This window comes from Lupinus angustifolius, chromosome LG10 (genome assembly GCF_001865875.1).
Source record: "Lupinus angustifolius cultivar Tanjil chromosome LG10, LupAngTanjil_v1.0, whole genome shotgun sequence".
NCBI lineage: Eukaryota > Viridiplantae > Streptophyta > Magnoliopsida > Fabales > Fabaceae > Lupinus > Lupinus angustifolius.
Window position 1 is genome coordinate 2,371,061 of NC_032018.1, and position 27,234 is coordinate 2,398,294.

The 27,234-nt window shown below is 33.1% G+C and overlaps 2 protein-coding genes and 1 long non-coding RNA gene across 5 annotated transcripts; 1 reads left to right on the top strand and 2 right to left on the bottom strand.

The window, feature by feature from the left end:
- Nucleotides 393-9,751, top strand: LOC109358303 (phosphoinositide 3-kinase regulatory subunit 4). 3 transcript variants are annotated; one of them, XR_002108947.1, is made up of 12 exons: nucleotides 393-877; nucleotides 2,391-2,513; nucleotides 2,616-2,661; nucleotides 2,825-2,985; nucleotides 3,638-3,717; nucleotides 4,112-4,217; nucleotides 4,335-4,511; nucleotides 4,613-7,735; nucleotides 8,052-8,299; nucleotides 8,387-8,486; nucleotides 9,303-9,554; nucleotides 9,598-9,751. XR_002108947.1 is itself a non-coding variant. In XM_019602461.1 (11 exons), exons 1-11 carry the CDS (start codon nucleotides 605-607, stop codon nucleotides 9,477-9,479), a joined length of 4,614 nt encoding a protein of 1,537 aa, XP_019458006.1. In that variant the 5' UTR covers nucleotides 393-604; the 3' UTR covers nucleotides 9,480-9,751. The 3 variants fall into 3 exon arrangements, 1 of the variants encoding a protein (XP_019458006.1); XR_002108948.1 differs by having other exon boundaries at nucleotides 9,303-9,551; nucleotides 9,585-9,751; XM_019602461.1 differs by having other exon boundaries at nucleotides 9,303-9,751.
- Nucleotides 1,371-2,397, bottom strand: LOC109358306. Its single transcript, XR_002108949.1, has 2 exons — nucleotides 2,160-2,397; nucleotides 1,371-2,014 (listed from the first exon to the last, which is right to left on the bottom strand). It is a non-coding gene; the product is annotated as an uncharacterized LOC109358306 (long non-coding RNA).
- LOC109358305 (protein IQ-DOMAIN 14-like) lies at nucleotides 11,981-14,403 on the bottom strand. Its single transcript, XM_019602462.1, has 4 exons — nucleotides 13,645-14,403; nucleotides 13,154-13,363; nucleotides 12,249-13,013; nucleotides 11,981-12,185 (listed from the first exon to the last, which is right to left on the bottom strand). Exons 1-3 carry the CDS (start codon nucleotides 14,008-14,010, stop codon nucleotides 12,297-12,299), a joined length of 1,293 nt encoding a protein of 430 aa, XP_019458007.1. The 5' UTR covers nucleotides 14,011-14,403; the 3' UTR covers nucleotides 11,981-12,185; nucleotides 12,249-12,296.

Sequence of the window (27,234 nt, forward strand, 5' to 3'; positions counted from 1 at the left end):
ATATTTCTTCTCTTTCTATCAAAATCAAACAATACAACATCTACTATATTTCTCTTATATTTCTTTCTCAAAACTCTCATCTTATTTTCCAATGTTCACTCTAATAAGCAGTTGTCAAATCTATCACCAAACCAAGTCATTTGTAAACTAATACCATACAAAAATGTATAATTAGTAAAGTACGTTAAATAAGCCAATAATAAATGTGACTTTGATTGAGATCTTTGTAAATTGAGAATAAAATATTTCCACACAATTATCTCATTTACCCACTCCAGTAACATGTATCATATTTACTCTTTTTTTTTTTGTATTAATTTTTTTAATTTTAAAAAAATACAGTTATTATGATTTTAATCGATCAATTAGTGAAATTAACGAAGGAAAAGCATATCTGGAACTGCACGCAAAATCAAGTGAAAGTGCAACACTTGCAATGTTAAGGGTTCGATTCAATTGAATTCAATCCCCAAACCTATTCATTCCCAATTCAATCCCATTCCCACGAACCCCAATCGCAAAATGTCAACTTAGAATAATCAAAAGTCATTTCAGATAATGAAAATCACTTCTTTTGCCACAATTCAGATTCATCAAAATCACCATGGGGAACAAAATCGCGCGAACCACACAAGTTTCAGCATCGGAGTACTACCTACACGAGCTTCCATCAACGTATAATCTGGTTTTGAAAGAGGTTCTGGGACGCGGTCGTTTCTTCAAGTCAATTCAGTGCAAGCACGACGAGGGTTTGGTACTCGTCAAGGTTTATTTCAAGCGCGGCGATTTCATCGATCTATCTGAATATGAACGCCGTCTCTCTCTCATCAAACACATTTTCCAATCCATTGATCACCCTCACCTTTGGCCCTTTCAGGTATCGTTGTGTGATTGTCTTGTGTTTGATTGCTTGCTGAATTTGATTCTTAAAACAGTCTACTCCATTGCGATGAAAACTTAGCGTCCGTTTGCGATATGAATTTCGGAAGGGAATGAATGAAAAGAAAAGACTTTAGAGCCATTAAATACACATGTGTATTTCATGTCGCAGAGGGACCCATAGTGTACATATAACCTTCCGGAGCCCACATAGGAGTCTCGTGCATTGGCCGCAACCCTTTAAAGTAGTTTTGAACTTTCATTTTTCTTGAAGCCAGAATAATGCTTCACTTTGTTGGGTTTCTAATTGAAGATTTAGATACAGGCTTGTTTTTCAAGTTTAGAAAGGAAGTGACACTACTCAAGTGATTTTCCGCATGAATTTGGATTCATGGTGCTTTTGGGTAAACAGCTTAATCAAGTCTTTGTTAAACAAGTTTTTTTAAATAAGATAAAAAAGTTTATTTTCATAAGATTGTCTTCTAAATATATTGAAATAAGCTAAAAAATGTGATATGAAGGTCATAAGTTATTTTCATAAGCTTTTCCCTTCCAGGTCCCCACACACTACATAACTTTCAGTCATTTGTTGTGTGTTTCTTATTTAAACAGTGATTCTTGTTGTCTTTCATTCTTGCTTAATTTGATTTAAGCGTCTCAAAGTTCTAAACTTGATCTGCCCTGAAACCCGAACAGCGCTTCACTTTGTTTGGTTTCTAATTGAAGATTTATGCCCCTTCGTTTAGGCTAAAGAGAAAGTGATTCTGTTGAAATGATTTTGGTAAAAGTGTTTTTTGTTGGAATTTGAAAATTGTAGCTGATTAGTAAAGCTGTTTTTCAGTTATTTTGTAGCTCCATTTTTTCCCTCATAAAAGCACTAAACAAATTTGTAAGTGTTAGCAGTGATTTTTTTAATCTAAATAATCATTTCTTATGTGAAACAATTTGAACAAATGGGCCCTTACACTATTTACATAAGAAAACGACAGAAATAGAAGTTAAATAAGAATGATCGAAAACTTACCACACTTGGTTTGTTTGGTTCAGTTTGAAAGTAATTTTTTTTTGGGTTTATGTAAAATGTGTAGTTCGGGGGAATTTTCCTATTCTGTTTGGTTAGAAGACCACTGTTGCCCTTAGTAAGAAGATTGCTTCAGGTGGAGAATAGCTCAATAGTTATAGGTAAAGGGAGACGAGGAAAAACCGTAGATGAAACCATCAAAGGGACTGATCTTAAATCCCTTTTTCTGGAAAGCTTGGTTATGACATAACACAATGACGTTGTTTGATTCTTGTAGTTGACCCTACCTAGTTGGAGAATACTGTTGTTTGGCTTTTAAGAAAATAACTCTGAAGAAAGTATGAAATACATGTTCATTTGTGTAGAAATTTTGGGTTTCCAAGGTTAATATGTGGGACTATGTCTGATTTTCCTACAAATTTGTTTCTGCACCTGAGTGGATCTATAACCATTTAGTTTAAATTTCTAATGTTGAGGTGTCATCTTGCAGTTTTGGCAAGAAACAGATAAAGCAGCTTATCTTTTGAGGCAGTATTTCTTCCATAATCTGCATGATCGATTGAGCACTCGACCTTTTCTCAGTTTTGTTGAGAAGAAATGGTTGGCTTTTCAGGTCTTCCTCACCCTTCCATAAATCCCCCACCCCTTTTTATTGTAAGTTTAGCATACAGGTTTTGGATTTTTGTTGACCATGTATATTTTTGGCAATATGCAGTTGCTTTTAGCTGTGAAACAATGCCACGATAAGGGAGTATGTCATGGTAAGTCTTGATTTAATTGAATTTAAAGTCTAGCATCCAAAGAAATATAAAATTAGAAAAAAAAAGAGAGTGGATGATGATCTATTAGGTGATGGTGTCATCTCTTATAATGACTTGATTTGCAATTCATTGATTTTATTCATATAAATTTGCACTTTCGTAGGTGATATAAAGTGTGAAAACGTGCTGATTACATCATCAAATTGGCTGTACCTTGCGGACTTTGCATCTTTCAAACCTACATACATTCCATATGATGACCCATCAGATTTCTCTTTTTTCTTTGACACTGGTGGGAGAAGACTCTGTTATCTAGCGCCTGAGGTTAGCAACTTTTCTTTCTATATCTTTTTTGATTTTTTTTTACTATCTATCTTATTTGATTTTTGCTGGCTTAACCAAGACATTTTGTGCTACTGTTGAGTTAGAAGTTAGGTCTTCATTGTTGTCTTTGGAACTTGCAAATGATATTTATGTGTTCTCTTTTCTTGCTTTTTTAATTAATGTAAATTTTAGTATAAAGATGCACATGGTGTTCTACCTGGTAACACTCTATTTAGAAGCTTAATTTAATTTTTGAATTCAGTGACTGGCCTTGATTAAACTAAGACTCTTAGCTATGAAACTTTTATCTAGCACGTGCTTATATAATAATACAGATCTGTGCTCGACTTGAAACTGATGCGAACCTAAAATCTGCTATGATCTTAGAGCAACAATTTCCAGATTCTGTTTTTGTGTGTTAATGGTTTTGAGCTTCATTGCAAAACCAACACACTTGGATTATATTGTTTTGTTTGTTTGAATTTCTTTTAACTAAAACTGGTATTGGTCAGATGGTATTGGTCAGATGTTAATCCTTCTAATGTGCCATTACATATGGTTTTTCTTGTCAGTCACTACTTGTCTAATAACATGGTTAAGTTACCACCCCATTCTCTGTTTCTTTCTTTCATTAATTTCTTTTGCCTGCCAGAGATTTTATGAACATGGAGGGGAGATGCTGGTTGCGCAAGATTCTCCTTTAAAGCCATCTATGGATATATTTGCTGTTGGGTGAGCATTCTTTGCTGCAAGAGTTTTGGAGAAAATGTTTAGGTTTTTCAGTGTCAATATTTCAGACTGCAATATTTATGCGCATGAAATTTTATTAACTTAATTAACAATGGAGAAAAGAATTATGTATATTTGTTATTTGCAAGATTATGACCAGCAAGGCATTTTACTGCTGTAAGTATGGTGAGTTATTGGTGATGTCTTAGTTTGCTATTAAGTTGAATTTTATATAACTCTGTATTGGACCTGAACTGTGCCTAGATCTGTTTTGTTGAAGCAGGTACAGCTAATGTGGTGCTCTAGATATGCCATGTTCTTATTTCTAAATTTCGAAGTTCTCGTTATTTTTTGTGTCAGATCTCTTCTAAGCTGACATATTATTTTACTACCCCAGGTGTGTAATTGCAGAACTTTTCCATGAGGGGCAGCCATTATTTGAATTGTCTCAGCTTCTTGCTTATCGCAGAGGGCAATATGATCCAAGCCAGCATCTTGAAAAAGTACTCTATCTTTCTTTGTTTTTTCTTACTTTTTGGTGTGTTTGTGTTTTTGGTCCTCCCATCAGTACAAACTTATCCCTAGATGTACTCATGACTCAGTCTTTAATATTTTAACAGATACCAGATCTTGGAATACGTAAAATGATACAACATATGATTCAGTTAGAACCAGAGTCTCGATTTTCTGCCGAAACATACCTAAGGGAATATGCTGAAGTTGTTTTTCCGACCTATTTTTCACCTTTTCTGCATGACTTTTACCGATGCTGGAGTCCTCTCCATTCTGATATGAGGGTATATGGCTTTACCAAAATATTTTAGTACCTCGTGTAATGATTTGATGCTTCCTATAGCTCACTCGCTGTATCTTGCTACTGTGTGATCAATCTGTACAGGTTTTATTGTGCCAAAGTGCTTTCCAGGAGATACTTAAACAAATGATGAAAGAGAAGTCAACTGATGATGTAAGTGTTACTTCCAGTGAACTTTTGGAAGAGGTGGTTAATAAAGAAAGTGTGAGTTTCATGAAGGACTCAATGATGAAGAGAGAGGGCATAGGCAAAGGCTTAGTTCATGATCACTATGAACTTCTTGGTGATATTAGTAGCCTTCTGAGGGATGCTAAAAAAAGTAATGTTCCATCTGATCCCCGACATGTAACAGGAAATTCACACAATTCTACATTTCCTGAAAATCTAAACTATATGCAATCTCCCGATGAGCTGCTTCAAACTATCTCCAATGCATTTCGAGGAAATGACCACCCGTTTCTGAAAAATATTACTTTGAATGATCTGAATTCGTTCATGTCTGAGTATGATAGTCAATCAGATACATTTGGAATGCCTTTTCTTCCATTACCGAAGGATAGTATGAGATGTGAAGGCATGGTTTTGATAACTTCTTTGCTCTGCTCTTGCATACGCAATGTCAAGTTGCCTCACCTGCGAAGAGCAGCTATACTCTTGTTGAAAGCTTCTGCCATATATATTGATGATGAAGATCGTTTGCAGCGTGTTATCCCATATGTGATTGCAATGCTTTTGGATCCAGCAGCAATTGTGCGTTGTGCTGCTTTGGAGACTTTGTGTGACATTCTGCCCTTGGTGCGAGATTTTCCTCCGAGTGATGCAAAGATATTTCCTGAGTATATTTTCCCAATGCTTTCTATGCTTCCCGACGATCCAGAGGAAAGTGTGAGGATATGCTATGCCAGCAATATAGCTAAGCTGTCACTAACTGCATATGGATTCTTGATACACTCGATAAGCTTGAGTGAGGCAGGTGTCCTTGATGAATTGAGTTCGCCACAGAAGCCATTGATATCAGGCAGTCAGTCCTCTGGACGAATGAAGAGGATAAATAGTGATGTCCAACTTGTACAGCTGAGGAAATCCATTGCAGAGGTTGTCCAAGAACTTGTTATGGGTCCAAAGCAAACACCGAATATTAGGAGAGCACTTCTTCAAGGGATTGGTAAATTGTGCTTCTTCTTTGGTGTGAGACAGAGTAACGACTCTCTCTTACCCATCCTGCCTGCTTTCTTAAATGATCGGGATGAGCAGTTAAGAACAGTATTCTACGAAAAGATTGTTTATGTCTGCTTTTTTGTGGGCCAAAGAAGTGTAGAAGAATATCTATTACCTTATATTGAGCAGGCTTTAAGTGACACAACTGAAGCTGTCATTGTTAGAGCCTTTGAGTGTTTGGCTATTCTATGCAAAAGCAGGTTCTTCCGAAAGAGGATACTGCTTCAATTGATAGAGAGTGCCTTTCCTTTATTGTGTTATCCTAGTGAATGGGTACGGAGATCAGCTGTCTCTTTCATTGCTGCTACCAGTGAGAGCTTGGATGCAGTAGATTCTTATGTTTTCCTTGCCCCTGTTATACGGCCTTTCCTCCGTAGACAACCTGTATCTCTTGCTTCAGAGAGGGCTCTTTTGTCATGCTTAAAACCTCCTGTCTCAAGACAGGTTTTTTATGAAGTCTTTGGGAACTCCAAGGGTTCTGACATGTTAGAAAGACAGAGAAAGATATGGTATAGTTCTTCACAGTCTAAACTGTGGGAAATGGATTTATTGAAAAAAGGAATCGAGGAGTTGGACTCATTAAAGAACTGGACTGACAAGCAACAAGATCCCAGGGTTCAACAAGCTGTTGGCACTGCCTCTCAACAGTCAGGGCTAACTGATAGTGACAAAGCTGAGGCAAAATTGAGAGGTATGGGGGCATTTATGCATAATGATACCAGTATGGCAGGACATCGTGATCCCCAAAACTCGGAAAAGCTACAGTTTTCAGGATTCATGTCACCACATTTTTGTGGTGTAAACAGTTTGACATATGAAAAGCCATCAGAAGGCATACCTTTGTACTCCTTCAGTGCAGACAGGCGGGGAATGGGAGTCCCTCCGGCAGCATCTGATTATCCACTACAAATGAATTCTCTGAGTGTCAATTCATCTTCCATGCCTTGGGTTAATCCACTCAGCAAGTCCTTTAATTTGGCTAGTTCAGTTCCATCTCCGAAGCTTTTTTCAGGTTCTTTCAGCATCAACAATGGTTCTAAACAGTTCCACCGGGTGGTACATGAACCAGATGGCAAGGAAAAGGAGTCAGCCTATGTTAATAGCACATTTCAAGATATGGGATTATCGGCTAACATTAAAGGTACTTCAATCACAATGGAAGATGCAACTGCCCAAACTGATCAATCAGAATTTCCATCTTTTTCTCGAACATCCATTCCTGATTCGGGCTGGAGGCCCCGTGGGGTGTTGGTTGCTCACCTCCAGGAGCACCGTTCAGCTGTCAATGACATAGCAGTTTCTGCTGATCATAGCTTCTTCGTGAGTGCATCTGATGACTCTACACTTAAGATTTGGGACTCGAGAAAGCTGGAAAAGGACATTTCATTCAGGTCAAGGCTAACTTATCATCTGGAGGGAAGCCGTGCATTATGTGCAGCAATGCTTCCAGGTCCTGCACAGGTACTAGTTGGAGCATCTGATGGATTGATTCATATGTTTTCTGTTGATCATATCTCTAGAGGGCTAGGAAATGTTGTTGAGAAGTATTCTGGTATTGCTAATATCACAAAAAAAGATGTCAAGGAAGGTGCCATACTCAGCCTTTTGAATTGTCCCATGGATAATTATACCATCATGTATAGCACCCGGAACTGTGGCATTCATCTGTGGGATACTAGGTCAAATTCTGATTCCTGGACCCTAAAAGCTACTCCTGAGGAGGGCTATGCATCTTCTCTTGTATCAGGGCATTGTGGTAATTGGTTTGTCACAGGGTCTTCCAGGGGTGTTATTACACTTTGGGACATGAGGTTTCTTATACCTGTGAACTCATGGCAGTATTCTCTTGCTTGCCCTATAGAAAAGATGTGTCTCTTTCTTTTTCCTGCAAATGCTTCTCTCTCTTCAACTGCTAGGCCCCTTGTTTATGTAGCTGCTGGTTGTAATGAAGTTTCTCTTTGGAATGCAGAGAATGGTAGCTGTCACCAGGTATGGGGTTTTTGTTTTGTAATTACATAGAACTAGAACAAAACTCAGCCCAAATAAAAAATCCAGTTAAGTTCAAATTTCTATTCATCAAGTCCAGTTATGGTTTTGTAGTAAATTTTGCCTCCTTTTTATTTTTATCATTAGTAAGTACTTGGAGTGTTGTTTCATTTATATTTTTTGATGAGCTAGTTCCATAATGCTTCTGATATGAACCTGTGTCCTGATTGCTTATAATGTTGAATCACATGAAACTATTCATAATTCATATTTTAATACTGTGATTATTGTCTTGTACAATTAACAAATCTTCTTGCAGGTGCTAAGGGTGGCCAATTATGACAGTGATGCAGAAATGTCTGATTTGCCTTGGGCCTTGGCCAGGCCTTCAAGTAAGCCAACTTCCGCATCAGATCTTAGACGAAATGTTAATCGCAAGTATGGAGTTGATGAGATTAATGAACCTCCTTCCCGTATTCCTGGTATCCGTTCATTACTTCCCTTGCCAGGGGGTGATCTATTGACTGGGGGCACTGATTTAAAGATACGTCGATGGGATCATTCCAGGTTTTGTGTTCAACTTCAATCTTGTTTGCACGTTTTTATTGTGAATATGGTCTAACAGAATATATCTGTTTTTTGTTGTTGTTGCAGTCCCGACAGAAGTTACTGTATTTGTGGACCAAACTTAAAAGGAGTAGGAAATAATGATTTTTACGAATCAAAATCTAGCTTTGGCGTGCAAGTTGTACAGGTAATTTATGTTTGTCTAGACTATTGTGATATTATGTTATTCCAGCTTTTTGTTTCTTGTGTGCATCAATTCTTTGTTTGAGAGGAATGGTTCTCACACAGCATATAGCCATATAGGTACCTTAGCTGGATTTATTATTCATAATGGCTAAACCAAACATAAATTTGCGTAGAGTTAGCTCAATTGGTAGAGCTGCAGGACATTAAGCGTAGAGTTAACTCAGGTTCAAACACCAACAACTGCACTTCCCTCTCCACTAAAAAGCTTCGAAAAAACATTATTTAGATATTACCTAGGCAGTTTGCTTTTGGTTAGTTCGACTTAGCCATACTTTTCTTCTTTTCCTTTTGTCCGTCTCCGGTGACTTCTGTCCCAACTGCCAGGGATCGGCTAACGACTCCTTTGCTGAGCAAATAAAAAAGTTAGACGTATCCACCTGTTCATTTGTGAATATTTGCCTCAATAATTAGTTTGCATGGATGCTTTTATTTTAATCTGGCTTCCATCACAGTTTTCAACCATGTAAAGCAAATTTCAGAAAGTATTGATGTGTGAATGCCATTCATTCTAAATCAATGGAAAGGTCATCTCCCTGGGCTGGGGTATGGGGGCATTTTATTTATTTATTTAGAGACCGTGTATAGGATACAATGCATGATAGGATGACAAGTGATGTTTTTCTTGGTGAACAATACCAGAAGTAGTAAAGAACATCTAAGTTCTGTCCTTAAGTTTATTGTGTTTTCTAAATGGTGTTGTATATTGCTTGCTTCCCCTTAGTCCGCTAAAAACTCCGCTTTCTACTATTGTAAACAGGAGACTAAAAGACGTCCTCTCACCGCCAAGCTGACAGGAAAGGCAATTCTTGCAGCAGCCGCCACTGATTCTGCCGGTTGCCATCGCGATTCAATTGTTTCTTTGGCTTCTGTTAAGTTAAACCAGAGACTCTTACTATCCAGTGGTAGAGATGGGGCCATTAAGGTTTGGAAGTAAAATGACTAAATTTCACCCTGGCATTGTTGTACATAAGTAGGGCCTATAATAGTAATTAAAACTGTACATAAAGTATAAGAACTTACCCATCAAATTACAAATCAGTACCTTCCAAGTTCCAAATTTCCAATTATATATTTGTTGAATACCCTTGAGGCCTTGATCTGTACAGCAGGTATTATGAAAAGGAACTTAGATAAATTTGATAAATTTAACACTAGTGGTTATATTTGATGAAGGGTCTCATTGAACAAATTTGACTTGTGCATTTAAAAGATTTCAATACTTTAATGGTTAATGAGCCCAAACTATTGGGGTTATATTAGGTTCACATAATTTCTCTAATCTGCTATCGTCAAACTACTGCAACACAAACATGAATTAAGAAAATTTAAGTAATATACCGTTCATCCCACTCATTCTTGAATTTGGACTGAGAATCTGTTAGGTACACGTGATTATTTCATTAGTTTATTTAACAAAACTTATTGAAAAAGCTAAGAACTTGTAAGTTATGGGTTATTTTCATAAACTAATCTCATAAGCTTAAATTAATTTTCTATAAGCTGTTTCTGACGTTATTGTGTAGGAGTATTACGTATCAAGGTTAATATTTAACTAAAGATGTAAAAGATCCAATTTGAACTAGGGATTCTGATTTTTCATAAATTCATTCATAATAGAAGAGTGACAGCCCTGTATACCATGCATGATTAAGTAACTTCCAACCTTTCAACCAATCATTCAAATTTGTAAAGTGGATTTGACATGAAAATCCTAAATAGCTTCTTTGAGGAAAATTAATATAAATTTCTCTATTCTTTTAGAGCTATAAAAAATTTCATCAAGAGGAAATGTACAAGTAAATTAATATTCATGTTAGTTGACCGAGGATTCTGCTCTATGATACCTCTCCAAACTTTTTGCTGTACATGATGCCATGATTCTGCAGTATGTAGATTTGTGACCATTTTTACAGCATCATCAATTCCAGGGAAAGATTGGAGTCATAGTCATCATGTTTTGATGGTTCATAGATCTACAAAATGGGAAATTATATATCAAAGAGGAAGAGTTGATAACATAGTGTTTCAATCACATCTACAAAAATGTTTCTCAGTATATGCTTAGATAAGATGAAGATGTTTAATCCAAATTTTGTCCATTTTCTCAATTCCTCCAATTTCATCTTTACTAAGCACTCTTGGGTGAGTCACAACATTTTCCTTTTACACTGATTATAGTTGTCTCCACGTAATAGTTTTAGCATTGCCTAAAAGAAATATAATAATGTCAAACCAGAAGGATTTGGATATTCTTATTTGTTTTGTTTTTCTTTTCAGTCAAGATATGTGGAATTTCTTGGATAATCTTGTGTATCTTTTTCTTTCACATGGTCACTTGATAGGGAAAAATAACAAAAAAAATGAGAATATCCAAATCAGGAAAAGAATGAGAGAGTTGGTCTGAATGAGTTGTAAAGTGAATGCACGTTCAGCCATTATCATCAATCTATCATTTACCTCTCTTACTTTTAAGTGATCTTTCTTCCATGTTTTCCAACCTTTACTTGCTCTATTTCCTAAACAACCATGTTTTTTTTTTATTAATCTTCAAAATAATGTAGAAGAAAAAGTAACATGCTATTGGTTATTTAAGAATATTATGGTATACAGATACTCAATAACACATTTCTAAGGTTTTTTTTTATCTTGATTACTTCTTTCTCAAGCTCTTGAAGCTGTATTTCAGAACATCAGATTTTTTTACAAACACAAAGAAACAAGTTGTAACTACTCAAAAAGGGATGCAACAAAGCATGCCAATCTCTCTGTGCCAAATAGTGGAATTAATCAAGGCTTACTTTTCTATAGTGAAACATGATAACAAAGTTTTCCTCTTTGTAAAACCATGTGTGTGTGTTAAATATGATTCTTGTGGAAAACTTATCATGTTAAAGTTTACACGTGCATGCATGTGTATGAAGATCATTGTCTTGTAGATTTGGATCTGGATAATTTCTTCAGAGAAAAAAATCATCTCAAAAAGCAAAAACTGGAGGAAAGTTTCAAAAATTAATGACCATGTAATTATGAAAGGGCAATATTGTTATGACAAGTTTATAAAAAAATGATGGTTAGACAAAAACTGAGAGGTAATCCTATATAATAATGGTTAAACAATGATTTGACAGCAACCTTTACTTGATAACCCAATAATCCTATATAATATGCTTTATTTGACAACAATTTTTTTAACATAATGATCTTTGCTTCACTTTTTTTTGAAGTATATAATACTAAATTTTTAAGTACAAACTTTTCTATTAAACACCTAAAATGAAATACTTGTACAAAAGATATAAATTTATGTAAGTATTGAGATTCGTATTTTGAAGGAGTATATACCAGTATGAATATAAACATGCTCATATATCAAGAGGGGGAAACCATACCTTTTGTTCTGTTATATAGAAAAACAGAAGTATAGTTGGAACCATGTTGTAACATATCTCTTAAAGCCTTTTTCCTTTTGTTAATCTTGTTTGGGGGTTGTTTTTATCAGCTATGAACACACTACAACTGAATTGAGGTTTGATTATAGGAGTATTATAATGACAATATATGAAAAATCCATAGTCAAATATATCATAAAACAATGGGAATCTTCTCATTTTTCTCCTATTTTGTTCCCATACTCAATATGCATCTACAAACTTTTAACATCAGGGAGCTGAAATAGAGAGAGCTATTAAGTATTAACAATGTGAAAACCAAAGAGTGTAAACCTCTTATGAATATATTTTAATTACACAACTCAACACCTCCTCCTATTGAAGTAGTTTCTTTCTGTCTCCCTAGCAGATTCTGTGGACTTGTGAAGCCTACCCATCACAGCATTCTTGAAATTAACTGCTTCTTGAACCTGTGAGCAAGAACTATGCATTCTAACCTCACTCAAGCTATTTCTAGACTCCATCATTTCATATAGGGAAAGCCTCTTCCTTGGACCTTGTACTGGCCTTTGCTTTGGAGCACTCTGAGACCTCAATTTGGCCTTAAAAGACTGGGTGCTAGCCATGTAATTTGGATTGTTTCCATATTGCCTTAGGAACAAGTAATCAGTGCACACACTCTTCGGTGTCGCAGGTGCACCACAACTACAAGAACTTGTGAACCTTGGGCTGCTGTGTGCTGTAGAAGAGAACCTGCATTCTTCTCTTGTTAACCCCCACTCTGATGAGTCATTGAAATTCCCGTGATTCGGTATGGATAATCTAGCTGGTGTGACACGTGGGATTGATAGAGGAGAGGAAACTGCATGGAATGAAGGGTCATATCCAAAATCTGAAATTGAGGTGTTGGTTCTTCTAGACCTTGACTTAGGCCTCCCACTGCCAGTGTCCATTTCCACAATTTTGGGACTCCCATCAATACTATTGTTGTTGTTGTTGATTGTGGCATCAAAAGAAGATGATAATCTTCTACTATGGATTGAAGATTTGTACTCACTCCTAGTGTCATCAAATCTCTCCTGCAAAGAATTCAATTTTATGGCAACAAACAATTTAGGACTATTAACAAGTGTGCACACCATAGCAGATTTAATGTATCCACTATGCAGATTTGTTTGTTGCATATACTGTGATTTCTAACTACAAATGAGATGTGTACCATGGATCTTCGTGCTCGATTTTGGAATCTATATGCTTCATTCTTTGTGTTAATGACGCTGCGAGATTTGTGAGATCGGACTGTAGCTTGAGCTCTAATAAGAGCCTGCATACTATGCAAGGTTGCTGTTGCTTGCTTTCTCACTAAAAACCCTCTCACAAGTGCCTGTAACTTCACCAATCCTTTTAAGGCTCTCAGAGCCTTCCTTGCCTATTCACAATCCAAAACAGAAAAAAAAAACTCATGTCAAATTTAATACTTCACAGTGACACCGCAATTGGCTACATCAGACCACAATCGTGACCGCAATCACAACTGTGAGTCTGTGACTTAAAATCATGCTATTTCTGAGATTGGCAGCCTAAATTTTCTCTCATCTAAAAAAGAGTAAAAGAAGAAGAAATCAAGCTAAAAATCTAGAATTTGCACATGACTAGTTAAACCCAAAGCAATTATGTTTTGTGCCTGTGTTTTGGAGACATAAAACATACCAAGAATCCTCTAAAGAGTGTCTGAATCTTGAGAGCAGCCCACATCTCATTTCCACCACCAAACATAGTATTACCTCTGCCAATGCTGGTCAGCCTAACCACTGCCACTGCAGCCTGTGCTGCAGCCACGGCAGCATCGGCTGCCGCTGCCGTGGCTGCGGCCACAGCAATAGCATGCTTGTTCTGCTCCTTATCTGTTTCTTTGCAAAAAGAACTTAACCAAGCTGCTTCTGCTGGAGAAAGGTTGGGTGGTATAGTTGCTGGATTGTGACATAAAACTCTAGAATTCAAGTTTTCTTTGTGTTGTTGTTCTTTGCCTCTTTTTATGCCAAACAAGTTCTTCAACCACCTTGAGGCTCTTCCCATTGGATCAAGACTGAGAGAGAAATAAGACTTAAACAAAAGGGTCTTGAAATAGTGAAAACTACAAAAACAAGTTGGTCATAGAATTGAGAGAGAAAGAAAGGGTCATAAAGTTTTGCAGCTCATAATTTAGGCCTATATCTATTTAGTGCAAAATGGTTAGAGAAAAAAAGAATGCATAAATACACTCTTTGAAATCCTGCAAAAGAAAGAGAGAGTGAACAATGTAAGTGTGAAAGAGTGATATGATAGTAATAGTTTGAGTGGAATTGGTAGTGCAAAGGAAAGGGATAAAGAAGGAGAAAATGGAACCACTAAAGACTCTGTCAAAGGTCTTGTGAAAATCTGTGTTACATGACAAAAGAAATGGCCCATAGAACATGCATGGAGTTAGAGAAATGATTTATCACTCAAACACATCACCTTTACATGAATAGAAAGAGTTATAAGTTATTAAAACAGTAGAATAATATAACGTTTCTATTGTGTATTGTGTTATTCCTTGATACTTTCTAAGGGGAAGGATAATTAGTAATTTAAAATAGACCAAATTAATCATTATATTGATTACCATAGACAAAAATATCATATGATTTTAACATAAAAAAGTAGCACAGGAAAAAGAAGGAAAGTCAAAAGAGTGAAAGGTGAGTGTCTCCCATTACTATGTGGAGGGACGTGTCCTTAAAAAAGAAAGATACCTCACTGTCCTAAAACATGTCTGACACACTCGTGAACCTTTCCTATTTTATACTACCTTCCTTTCTTCCTCACTCACATATTAACTTCTTCCACTTTATACACTAAACTTATCAAATTCTTACAAAATCATCTTACACAAAAATTATATATATCCCTTATAATCAATTATTAATGAACTAAATATGTCACATGTTTTACTCAGAAATGGGGTAGGGAATCAAAGGTGAGATCATGAAATTGGATGATTTACTGAAAAATGGATCACACTACAATAGTACTAATTTTATATATGGCCTTGGATTGAATATTTGAATGCATGTAACTTGTAGCCTTTTACTAGCGTATAGTTAATGCCTATGGCAAATTAAATTCTTAAAGGAACACAAAGCATATATACATATTCATAGAAACTATACAAATACTTCAAGTGAATGAGAAACAGAAGAGTAATTGTTGATACATGCACATCTTAGAACTCACCAAACTTACATTAAAAATAGCATATGTATATGACATTATGACCATCATTTGGTAGAAATTAAATACCTCTGGTAATGGCAATTAAGACCATCTTGTGTTTATTTATAACCTCTACCCTATACTCCTAAAAAATATTCCTTTAGATGAGTTTAATCCATCCAATTCAAGATACCACTAATGACATCTCTACTTCACAATATTCTATAGTCCATTTCCCTTCTGAAGCCACATCTATGCTATTTTTTTCTTCTTATCATCAATGCTTTAAACTACATTTTCTCTCTTTTCTTATGTGTGTTTTACTGTGCACTATGGTTTCTTTAAATGTTTCTTCTAGGCTAATAATGAATGTTAAATGTCAATGATAATTAATACCAAAGTAGTACTCCTACATATGAAGGGTAAAGCCTACATGTAGAAGTGTTTGCAAAGTGCAAGCCTTGTATACAAATTGCATGTGGCATTTATAATGGCCCAAACATAGAAGAATATAAATTTTGAGATTTTACAAGGGTCTCGTGGTTATGTCCTAACATTCACATCTTCAATAAGAATTTAAAATTATTAACGATTTAAATTTTTAATTATTTTTAAATAAAAAGTAAATTTAAAAATTATAAAACCACTCATTTCACTCATATTTTTAATACTATTTATTCAAAGTTTGTAATTTTTTTAAATAATTAAAGAAAGTACTTCATAATTAGTAAAATTAAAGAACGAATTTCTGGATATTATAATAGATGATGAGTTAAATTCTATGGGATAAAGAACCATTTTATTTATTTATTGTAGAATTTATGCATAGTATAAATATATATTTTTCAGCTATCAACTATTCTCACTTCATAAATTAAAATTTTGACTTTTATAATAACATTTTTTATAAGTATCTTAGTGTAAATCTAAAATTGTTGCCTCACATCTTTGCTTAAAAAGGTAAGTCTATCCTCCTAATCTTTTAGGATCTATGTGTCTTTCCTTCCCTTCTAAGTAGGGATGGAAACGTTCCAAACCGAGTCGAGCCAGAGCTCAACTCGATAAGGATTGAATCGGCTCGAAACTCGACTCAAGTTCAATTCGAGATATTTTTTTTACCTAGAGTTCGACTCAGTTAAAGTTCTTGAACTGTTCGATTTAGTTCAAAGGGTTCATTTGGACAATTTAAATAAATAATTAAATTTTGAAAAAAATAGTGCAAAAAAGTTTTTTTATATATAAATATAATCTTATTTATATATATAATAATGATAAATGTAAAAGATAATGTATGAGTCATAATAAACTTAAAAATAGTTTTTATATATATAGAGTCAACTCATGAACCAAACGAGTCGAACTATATCCAACTCAAGTTCGGCTCGTTTATTTAACGGGCTCAATTTCCAACTCAAGTTCAACTCATTTAGTTCATAAACCAAAGCTAAATAACGAATCGAGTTTCGAACAAATATCGAGTTGATTCGGTTTATTTTCACCTCTACTTCTAAGCCTTCATTTGAAAGGAGAAGAGAATATAAAGGAGTTTTAATTCCTTCACATTTTCACATCATACAATATACGGGCCAGGATATATGGGCCATTTATTACCAGGCCCGCACAATCCACACACCTTTTACCTGTTAACAGAAACTTTGGGTCATGGGCTTCATTCATTGCCCAATTTTTTTAATTTTGAAATTTGGGCTTTGGACGGCTTCTTGTAAATAATGTACATTTTGGTAATATGCATTAATCTAAATTATTGAATATAACGAGTGATTGAGATCATTTCATAATAAATTAATAAACTTATATTAAAATCTGGTCTAAAATCATGTACATTAGTCTCTAACATGCACAAATGTGCAAACTTACACATTAGAGAATCCTTTCAACTACTATTGTATAAACAAAATGGACAATAATTCCTTAAATTTTTACTTTCATTCCTTAAAATTAAGGGTATTATTTAGTTGAGCATAGATATGAAAACAAAATTTAATTAAACATGATAAGATTGGATTCTTTATTTTATTTATCTCTATACAATTTCATATTTCCATATCCAGTTTTATCACTTTCCATCCACTTAATTAAGTGCGAAGGAAAACAAAACAAGGTAAGAGTAATGGGATTTGATTTTTGGATATGTAATTAACACCCTACCTCTATTTATTCTTTATGATACTCAAAACTTATATATTATTATTATTATTATGATTGGTGTTGTTTATGTTCAACAATAATGATAGTTTTAAAATCAAATAATTTATAGGGAGTAACCAACGAACGTTTGTTCAAGTGGTACATGTTTGATTCCCCTTAAGCAAGGTCTTGATTCGAGTACAATTTAAATGAAATCTTCTAATCTTTACTCTTCAACTAAAATTTATGGCAAATAAGAAGCACTATTAATAAACCACCATGTTGTAGATATTTTATTTAAACATGATTTTGAGGATATGGTAATCATTATGTTCACCCCACCATTGATATCATATTTTCTCCCAACATTCAAACTGATTAGACAGAAACCAAACAATCATTCAGTAGCATTGATTCTATACAAAATGAAAAGTGAGGGAAAAGAATGATACCATTGTTGGTACTTAATAATAAGATAAAACAAAATGGTGAGAGCAACATGTAAATAAGCCATAAGGTACACAACACCCTCAAGCAATTATATTGCATGTGAAGGACCAAAAGTACCCATCTTCTCAACTCAAATAACTTTTTCAACCTATAGTTTTCAACTCAAATAATTAGATAAGAGTATCTTCATGTAGTTATCAACACAATTGGATTCAGAAGTAATCAAAAAATTACCTTATTCTTTGACACCTTGTTCTGATGTTACTAATTATACAACTTAGTGTAACTTGCCAAAATTCTAAAATATATTTTTTTACAAAAATTAATGTGTCTGCCTAGACTTGATATCTGATAATAAAATTTTCAAAATTGATTGAACATTAAGTTCCACCACCTTTTTTTCTAAAATGGTTTTTAATTACAAGTGATATCACTAACATGCGTCAATCACTCAATAAAGCAAAAAGAAATCTGAAAGTTGACATGGGTTCCATAATTTATTTCTTTTTTGATGGAATATACGTTTCATAATTTGGTGGAGCTGATTCGACCTTAATTTTAATGAATGATTTTTTGTAAGTGAAAACTACCTATGCAATAATAGTGTAAGAGTTTTTTATACTTGTTACTGTAATAATCATTGATTCTTAACTAAAAATAATATAAATGAATAATGAATGATGTCTGATGTATCAATTATGTATAAATCTTTATACATTTAATACATCTCCTTTTGTAATGACACTTTTCATATCAGCTAATTAATTCATTATAAACCCCGAATTATAAAAATGTGTCTATAACATATGCAAGAAAAACTGACCCCTCATAATCCAATCGTATCCAACTATAATCATTCCCACATTGGCACTAGCACTATGGTTTAATTTGTACCCACCTTATGAAAATGTCCCCTGATTCCTACATAACTATATCTAATTTGTCAACTTAAGATAATCTTTGTAATGCTCCATTGTTATAATGGATGGAGCTGACTTGAACCCTTTTATTATTTGACCTATTTAAACAATATACGACCTCAAGAATTTTTAGTCTAGAAAGAAGATCTTGTGAGCTTTGAAAGGTTAGGAATATATTTCATTATTCTTCATCGTGGACCACTTTATCTATAGAAAAATATTGATTAAAATGTTTTAGGACCACTAATTAGTATGTGGGGTAGGAGATCAAACTTTAGTTAGAATAAATATCTACTAAGTTTAAGGACTCCATGCTTTTGTTTTCCTCCGCAAAAGAAGCAGGATATATAATTGAATACAACAATAAAATTCCATTGGATAGTGCTTAGTGCATATCATTTTTTGGTGCACATTAATTACCTCACACCATAGCTAAATGACGAGTTAAACAGCAAAAATGAAAGTGTAAATGATATATTGAAGGGTGGACTAACTATAATCAAATGGTAAAAACTTTACCTATGCGAATTGAAGTGATGTGTATGCATTATTCAATTCTATTTAAGTAAAAGTTATTGGAAAATGCTGATTTTACACGAAACATTTTCACATATATTTTGTAATAATTATTAAAAATACATTTGCTTTGAGAATAACAAAGAGTGTAATATCTATATATTATAGGTGTAAAGATTTAAGAATTATATAATGTCAGTGTAAAGATTTATATATACTCAATATATTATTCATCATTTATTTGTATTATTTTTTTCTGAAAATATAATAATTATTAAATATTAATAATATATCATACAATAACAATATATGAAATTCATTATATATTGTTTTCTCAATAATAAAAGGTTGTTGGTAGTGATTATAAATAAAATAGGATAATTGAATGCATTAGACTTTCACCTACTAATATTTAGGAATGATTAATTTATATGACATTTTCTCTTGTGAGTAAAGAAATAGTTTTTAGGATTTTAACTTCTAACACCAAAGTATAAAAGATGCTCTTATTATTGCAGGTAAACATAATTAAAAACTTATATTTAAATATAAGAATATCATTGTTAGATGTCACCAATCAACAATGCCACATGGAATCCACCTTTACCTATAGAAGTTTTGTTTGAATAAGGATTTCAATATGTTGTACAGAAAATTCTTGTTTTCTTATGATAAAAATATTATTTCATTCAAATATCATAAATATTGTTTTTGATTTTCAAAGGGTTTAGGGTATAAGATGGAGCATGAGGCTCAAGCAACCACTATTACCCTCAAATTTATAAGGTTTAGGATTCAGGCTTTAGAATAATACACTCCTATAAATCTGTAATAGCTGATAATATTACTAGGAAATGTTTATTGGCAGAAGAGAAAAAGGTGCTGATGAGTGATGACACAAGAAATATCTATTTGTTTTGTGGTACTATAGTATGTAGAAGAAGCACCCCAAGTGTAGTGTACATATATAAGGTGACAAGCCAAGAGCCTGAAACTTAGGCAAAATGGCTCATTGAGGAGATGAGTTTTTTGTTTGAAAGAGTTTAAAATCTGTGCATTGATAATGTAAAGTTTTTTATATTGTTAGTACATCATCTACCATTGATTTATATTATTTTTATTTAAGAGTTAATAGTGATTAACTGACACTTACACTGTTAGTGTATAAATATTAAATCGTTTTTGAAGTAGGTTAGGAAAATTGATAAATCTTGTGATTTAGACAAGAATGTGTCACAACCATGTGCACCAATGCACCCCACGTGAGATATGACATGCGTGTGGGTCTCTATTTCCAAAGTGCTTTTGTTTTATTCTTTTCTTTGATACTTTTGGCAAAAGGTACAGCACATCCTTATTATCATAGCTTCCAACTATGGAAGGGAATTATGTAAGAAAGAAAAGGAAAATCAACTTTATGCATTGATATACATAAATAATAATGTCGAATTAATACTACATGCATTTATTTTAACTCCAACCTCAGCTGAGGAAGCAGTAGCTGCAGTACGGTATCTTTGACATGCATATGTCCTTGAGAATAACTAGGACATAATTATCATCTAAAGTCTCACATTATCAATTATATTTCTCAGATGCGATCTATAAATTTGTTGGGTGGTATTTCTCAATATCAATTAGTTTGAAGATGAAATTTATCGTAATATCCAATTTAGAGCCATTTGCATGATGGTGAAGAGGGTGTCAAGAGGGTATATAACAAGATAAAGATCACACATTTTAGTAGACTCTGCCTCTATTTTTTCAAACCAAAGTATAATATAAAATTAATGCATAGTTTTGAACTTTAAAGTGTGAATAATCCACTTCCTCCTTGTAATGGACACTAGTCTGGAGATGAGCTGTGCATGTTAGGCAAGGAGCTGGCTTTGCAAGGACCCTCTATTGAGACATCCTAACATAGATCACGTGGCTTTTTTCTTTTCTTGATCCTTCCTTCTTATATAAAATAATAATAATTCGATGTGTTTTCAGATTGCTCGATAAGATTTCGATATACAAAACTTTCACTTAATAGAATTTGAGAATGATAGATATGTACAATATTTTATTCTCGAACAAGCATGCAACTTTTGGATCAAAAGCATGCAACCTTATTATTGCGATGAGACTTGTTATCTTTTCAACATTCTTGATAAACTTGAAAAACCTCTATAAGCTCATTGGCTTTTGTGTGATGTATAGGGACTGGTGGGGGTGATGCCAAGTGTACAATCATACATGTATTAAATTCTGTTTGGTTTGAAATATATGAAATCTAAATACAGCACTCTACACCCCACCAAATACCAATAATGGAAAATTAGAGTGAAAGTTTCCTCGGCCATGTTAAGTTACACCATATCAAATTGCCAACCCTACAAAAAAATCTGAAGTCAATTCAAAGGTATGTGAAGAATTTTCAATGTTATCTGCTTCAAAATAATGCATCTTGCATGTCCCCATACACAACCTTTTGAAAGAAGAAAATAGAAAATTGTAGTATTACTGCTCTCTCTCTATATATCTATTATATATATATACACATATATATATATATATTTAGATACACAGGCGCATGAGAAAATTAAAGCAAATGTAGCAGGAAGATAAACTATAAAATACAGTGTTTATTTTAAAGCTTGTTGATCTTACATTTAAATCAGTGCTGGAATAGAATCTGCACTCTGTATCCCTCTTTGGGCAGGGAAAATGTTTATTTAATATGGCCATGATATTAATTACTAATTAATCAATCGGTATTCTGCATTTTGATCTCAGTTTCATAAATTTTCTACATTTCTAGTGTGTACCAAGAATTAACAAAAGGAAATTAAGGCATATATAGCATGTGCTTCCTTTGTGATCAATAACTCTGAATGCTTTAGAATTAAGAACTAAGTGTACATGCATGAAGATAGATAATAATGGTAATTAAACCATAGTCCAATGATCAAAATCAAAAGTTGGTCAATAGTTATATGTTCAGTTTTAAAAAACACAAATTTATACTTTTTGATAATTCATATATAATCTAATTTATTGGATTTTCTCACCTCATCTCTCAATCTCACACAGTAAACTATTGCTTTCAGTTAATATCTCTTTTGTGTAGCATATACATTAACTCATACTTATTCAAAGAAAGATAGTTAATTATAGCCTACACAGCCTCCCCAACTCATGTAGGAACAGATTTTGCAACTGATCATGTGCCTCCATGATCAAGTGACTAAGCAAGAAAGATGCCCCACTATATATGGAATGAGACTCTTCGGCAAGTAATGCCAAAAAACAAATAAAATGTTATATGTTATTACACTTGTATCTTTATATTTATCACGATAAGATAAATTTACCCTTAAAACTAAAGAAGAAAACTGCACTTCCGAGATCCTACCCTACCCACTAACCAATAAGAATGAGCTTGTTCCCCAAACACAAACCTTTGCTCCTAGAGTTTATATTGCCACATCAACAAGCTATATGTGATTTGGTTCAGAGTATTAGGATATGATATTTAGTAGCTCCATCTTAATAACTACTCTAACTATATAAGTATATAGTTGATATTATTGTCCCATTAATAGACATAAGTGCATGTTTCCTTCCAACCATCTGTTGTGAAAATGGGAGCCTACTACACTCACCATTATGCAGCACCCTCCATTAATTGCGCACTCCCCCATGTGACCCTACTCTTCAAAGACCACTGTTTTAACTACAATAATCAATTCCACTCATAACATGAGATGTTCCTGTACTTATCTATCTGCCTAACTTTTAAAACCCGACATGCGATAGTTAGCACGATATGTTAAGATTTTGAGAGTCATATAATTTGTATTATAATTATATTTGTAATGTATATAACTATATATCATGCTATTTATCTCTTTCCAAACAAGCAATATTGTTAAGAAAATTAAGTATAGCCCAATGAATGTGGCCTAACTAATAATTGTATAAAAATGCATTGATGCATGGTGAATTTAAAAGTTTTTTTGGGTGAATAGAAGATTGGTATTGAAGAGGAATTTCAAGGTGGGGACATAAGATTTGTGGTGTTGGGGTAGGGGTGGTTGTTTGTTGATGGAAGTGTAGTTTGGGGGAATTAACCAAACCAAAAAAGAATGGAGTGTTTGGGACGTTAAAAATCAGACCATAGAAGCCAGTTTTGACAAATCCCCCAACTTTTGTTTCATTTTGCTTTTGCTCATGTTTTCTTTTTCTTGACTTGTTGCTGGGGTCCACGCCAATTCCAGCGGCCTAATCAGATTACTTCACCAAAAGCTCCAAAACTTTATAATTTTAGTTTTTACATTTATATATATATATATTTTTTATTTAAAATTGTTTAAGTTTATTATTAGAGAAAAACATTCACAATATAAGAATTTTATATACCGTCAGTCCATCATTCACTATTTATTATTTTATTTTTAATTATTATTGACTTTTCAAAAATACAATTTATATTATTAATAGAGTAAAATATAGATATTATACTTTTATTATTATGAGAATATAATACAATATATGTCAATGGTCTAGGCCCAAATCTAGAAGACAAGTCCCGGTCAGACCCAATAGCTACTGCAGCATTGAGAAATGGAATCTAGTGTCTCAAACTACTAGCCCTCACGCCCTTGCTACGTGACTCTTACTAGGCGAGTAGGACTCTTTTATTTGTTTACTCAATATGACTCAATCATCATCGAGTATAGAGTTAAGTTTGGATTCAAAAATTAAACTCATATAATATTTAAGATTAGGTAGGGGCAAGTGTGACATGTCTCTTAACTCGTCTCATGATCACTCACTTACCATATTTGTATTGTTTCTATTCAATTATGTATAAAGTAATAACATCTATTTAGTTGAAAATATCATTGACTCTCTAATTTTTTATCATAATACATGATTAACAATATATGTATATCACTTCATATGTCAAATTACATATTCATAATAATAAGTAAAACATTGAGAAGACTTTATCTTAAAGATATATGTATTATATTTAATTGGGTCTATGTTCGAGTTCAAATGTTAACTCGGTCGATATTTTGGGTCGAGTTAGCTTCGTATTTAAGGCCGGGTTCGGGGTACAAAAATGACTCTACCAATATTTAGGGTCGAAAAGGACAAGCCTTATTCGACCCAACTCGACTCATGCTCACCCCTCTTACATCCCTTGCTATAGTTATTTTATTTTACATTTAGTTAGTTGTTTAAACTTTTTGATAATATTTAAATTGAATCTATCATCTATATTTTATTTTCGTTGTTTAATTATTATTATTTTATGATACAATAATTATTATACTTAAATTGAAATATGTTGCTACACTATTTAACTTTCGTTTATTCCTAACTTACGCGTTGAACTTGAAGCCTTAATGTAAAAAAATCTTAGTAATGTGAGTATAGCAAAAAAGGTAGGACTAATAGTTTTAACCAAATTATGTTCATTGATGTATTAATATAAGAGGATTAATCTCGTTCAAAAGGACATAATACCCTCCTAAGAAGAAAAGGAGTGACATATGTTTTTTTGAGGTCCATTATACATTCTTTAATAACTAATAATGATCTTAGTGCATACATAGTTGTTATTGATAATAAAAACATTTTTATTCTGTTTTTTATTATAATATTTTTATTTCTTGAGTTTTGTTCTTAAATAATATGAGTTCTTAATAAATAAAAACAGTTCTTGGTGAGGAGAGATGACTTTTGTATGTTGTGACTTTATCTATTTTATGTATTTTATTTATTTTAACTTAATATGTTGTAATTTTTGTTGTATTTTGAAATTATTTTTTTATTCATTCGTGCCTGCATAATTTATTTTTATATTTACAATAAAAATTATACTTTTATTTATAATAAATCATATCTATTTTTTAATTTATGAGTAAATAAATAAGTAATTATTCTTAATATTTTGTTATATTTATCGTAACATATAAAAGTGTGGCTAGGTTGTAGGACCCAATAAAAAATAAGAATGATGTTTGTCGTTATGATTTGTGGGCAAAAAGTACATGTTATTTTTATTTTATGAGGAGTTGTAATAAATTATAAAATAATGTGTGAAATTCAAATAAAATGAAAATTTTGTTTGCTACTCGGTTCACAAGACAACTTAATTAGTTGGTGTTTTTACTTTTTATCCTCTAAAAACTTAGGGTATAATAAGTATTCATTATCATCAGTTATATATATTCAAAACATGCATTATTCACTATTTATTTGCATAACATAATTCATTATTTATTTATTTAAGAATAAATTATCAATGATAATTAAATATGAGGGTGACACAATAACATCATAAAAAACTTCATAATGTACTCTCATTTTAGTCAGGTTTCTCTCACATATATTTTTCCCCTTTCATCTAATATAGTGTAATTTTTTATTGCCTATTTTGTCATTCTAATTAATTATTATTACAATGTTTTCCCATATTATAAAAGAATGTTAATGGAAGTTAGAGGAAATTACATATACCAAAAATATCAAACTCAATAACAATTTTTAATAATATCACAATTCATTTTCATATTTCTTTTATCACAAAAATTATAGTATCATGTACATCTAATACAAAAATATGTGATATAATTATCTAAAAAAATAAGAATGTGGGTCGACCAACATACTAATTGTGATGAAGGCAAAAGAGAAAGAACAAAAATAGTTAATACACTTTAATTTCATAAAATAACAAATATTATTTTAAAACTTAAAAATACTATCTAGACAATAGCCTTCCTTTGGTTTGAGAGAGAAAGAGAGTAAAGAAGATGAAGGGAAAGAAGTAGTAGAGAAAGTGGGTTTTTCACCCATTTGGATGATGAGAAATAAGGGGGGAGATAAAATAGATGTGAGACCCATAAAAAGTAATTCTCCCTAAAGATGAGAAGAAAGTGAATGAAGAGAATAAAATTTATGAAAATGACAATTTTAACCCTTACGAATATAATAATATTTATTTATTCTTTATTATTTAAAGATAGTTTTGTCTTTTAAAACATAATATCATTATCTATTCTCTTCTCTTTCTTCTTCATTTCTCTCATACCAAACAATATGACAATCTACTCATTTTCTCACTTTTTTATTTCTCTTTAAAGTCTCTCACATGTTTCTCTCTTCTCATTTTCTTTCCTCGGCCAACAAAACATTAAAGTGGAACATAGTGAATAGCAACTAAGCAAATGCACCTTATTGTAAACATTAAAGTATAAGTTTTTGTGATGTGAAATGGTAGTCACTCATGTAGGGAGCAAATGAATAGAAGAAGAAACGAGTCGAGAGAGTTATGCTTATGCATGTGTTCTTTGGTATGGATGAAGTTGGGTTGGATGGAGGTTTCTGAGCAGGGAGTCTTCTGGATGTCACCTAGGATTGAGTTGGAAGCTTTTGGGTGGGTATTGAATAAGTGATACAATCTTCAAGTCAATATATGAGAGATGAGAGAATAATGAATCTAATGTAATAATGATAGAGATAGTTAAGATATCTTTCATATGGAGATGTTATCTGATCGAGCATATCCTAGATAAGCATAAGTTGTTTTATTTGTGTTGCATAGTTCTAGCAAATCCGTACTATGTGGATAATTGACTTATAGCCTACCATAGCCCTAGTAGCCATATTCTAGGCTTGTCTTTGTCGTCCGGCGGAAAGGGATACATGGACTCAGGTGGCATGTAGTTTGTAGCAGATGTCTATGTTGTTTAGGTGAAATGACAATCCTATGCAGGTAGCTTGATAGACGAATAACAAAGGTTATGCTCACTCATAGTCTCATATTGTTGTTTGGATCTATCCGATTAACTATATCCTTTCTTTAAATTGTCCGATTGACCAAAGTAGGTTCATCGATACCCAGTACTTAGCCGAAATTGGTGGTTTAGCCTAACCATGACCTAGCTTTCAACATGGAATAGCAAGCATGACATGTTGCATGGCTGAGCACGGCAAAAGTTTCTTAATCATCTATTTCTTTACTACAATT

Coding starts and splice junctions, on each gene's coding strand:
- LOC109358303 (XM_019602461.1), top strand. CDS start 605: ATGGGGAACAAAATCGCGCGAACCACACAAGTTTCAGCATCGGAGTAC. Junction 2,662..2,824: donor CGATAAGGGAGTATGTCATG/GTAAGTCTTGAT, acceptor GCACTTTCGTAG/GTGATATAAAGTGTGAAAAC. Junction 8,487..9,302: donor TTGGCGTGCAAGTTGTACAG/GTAATTTATGTT, acceptor TATTGTAAACAG/GAGACTAAAAGACGTCCTCT.
- LOC109358305 (XM_019602462.1), bottom strand. CDS start 14,010: ATGGGAAGAGCCTCAAGGTGGTTGAAGAACTTGTTTGGCATAAAAAGA. Junction 13,364..13,644: donor CACTCTTTAGAGGATTCTTG/GTATGTTTTATG, acceptor GATTGTGAATAG/GCAAGGAAGGCTCTGAGAGC. Junction 13,014..13,153: donor ATCGAGCACGAAGATCCATG/GTACACATCTCA, acceptor AATTCTTTGCAG/GAGAGATTTGATGACACTAG.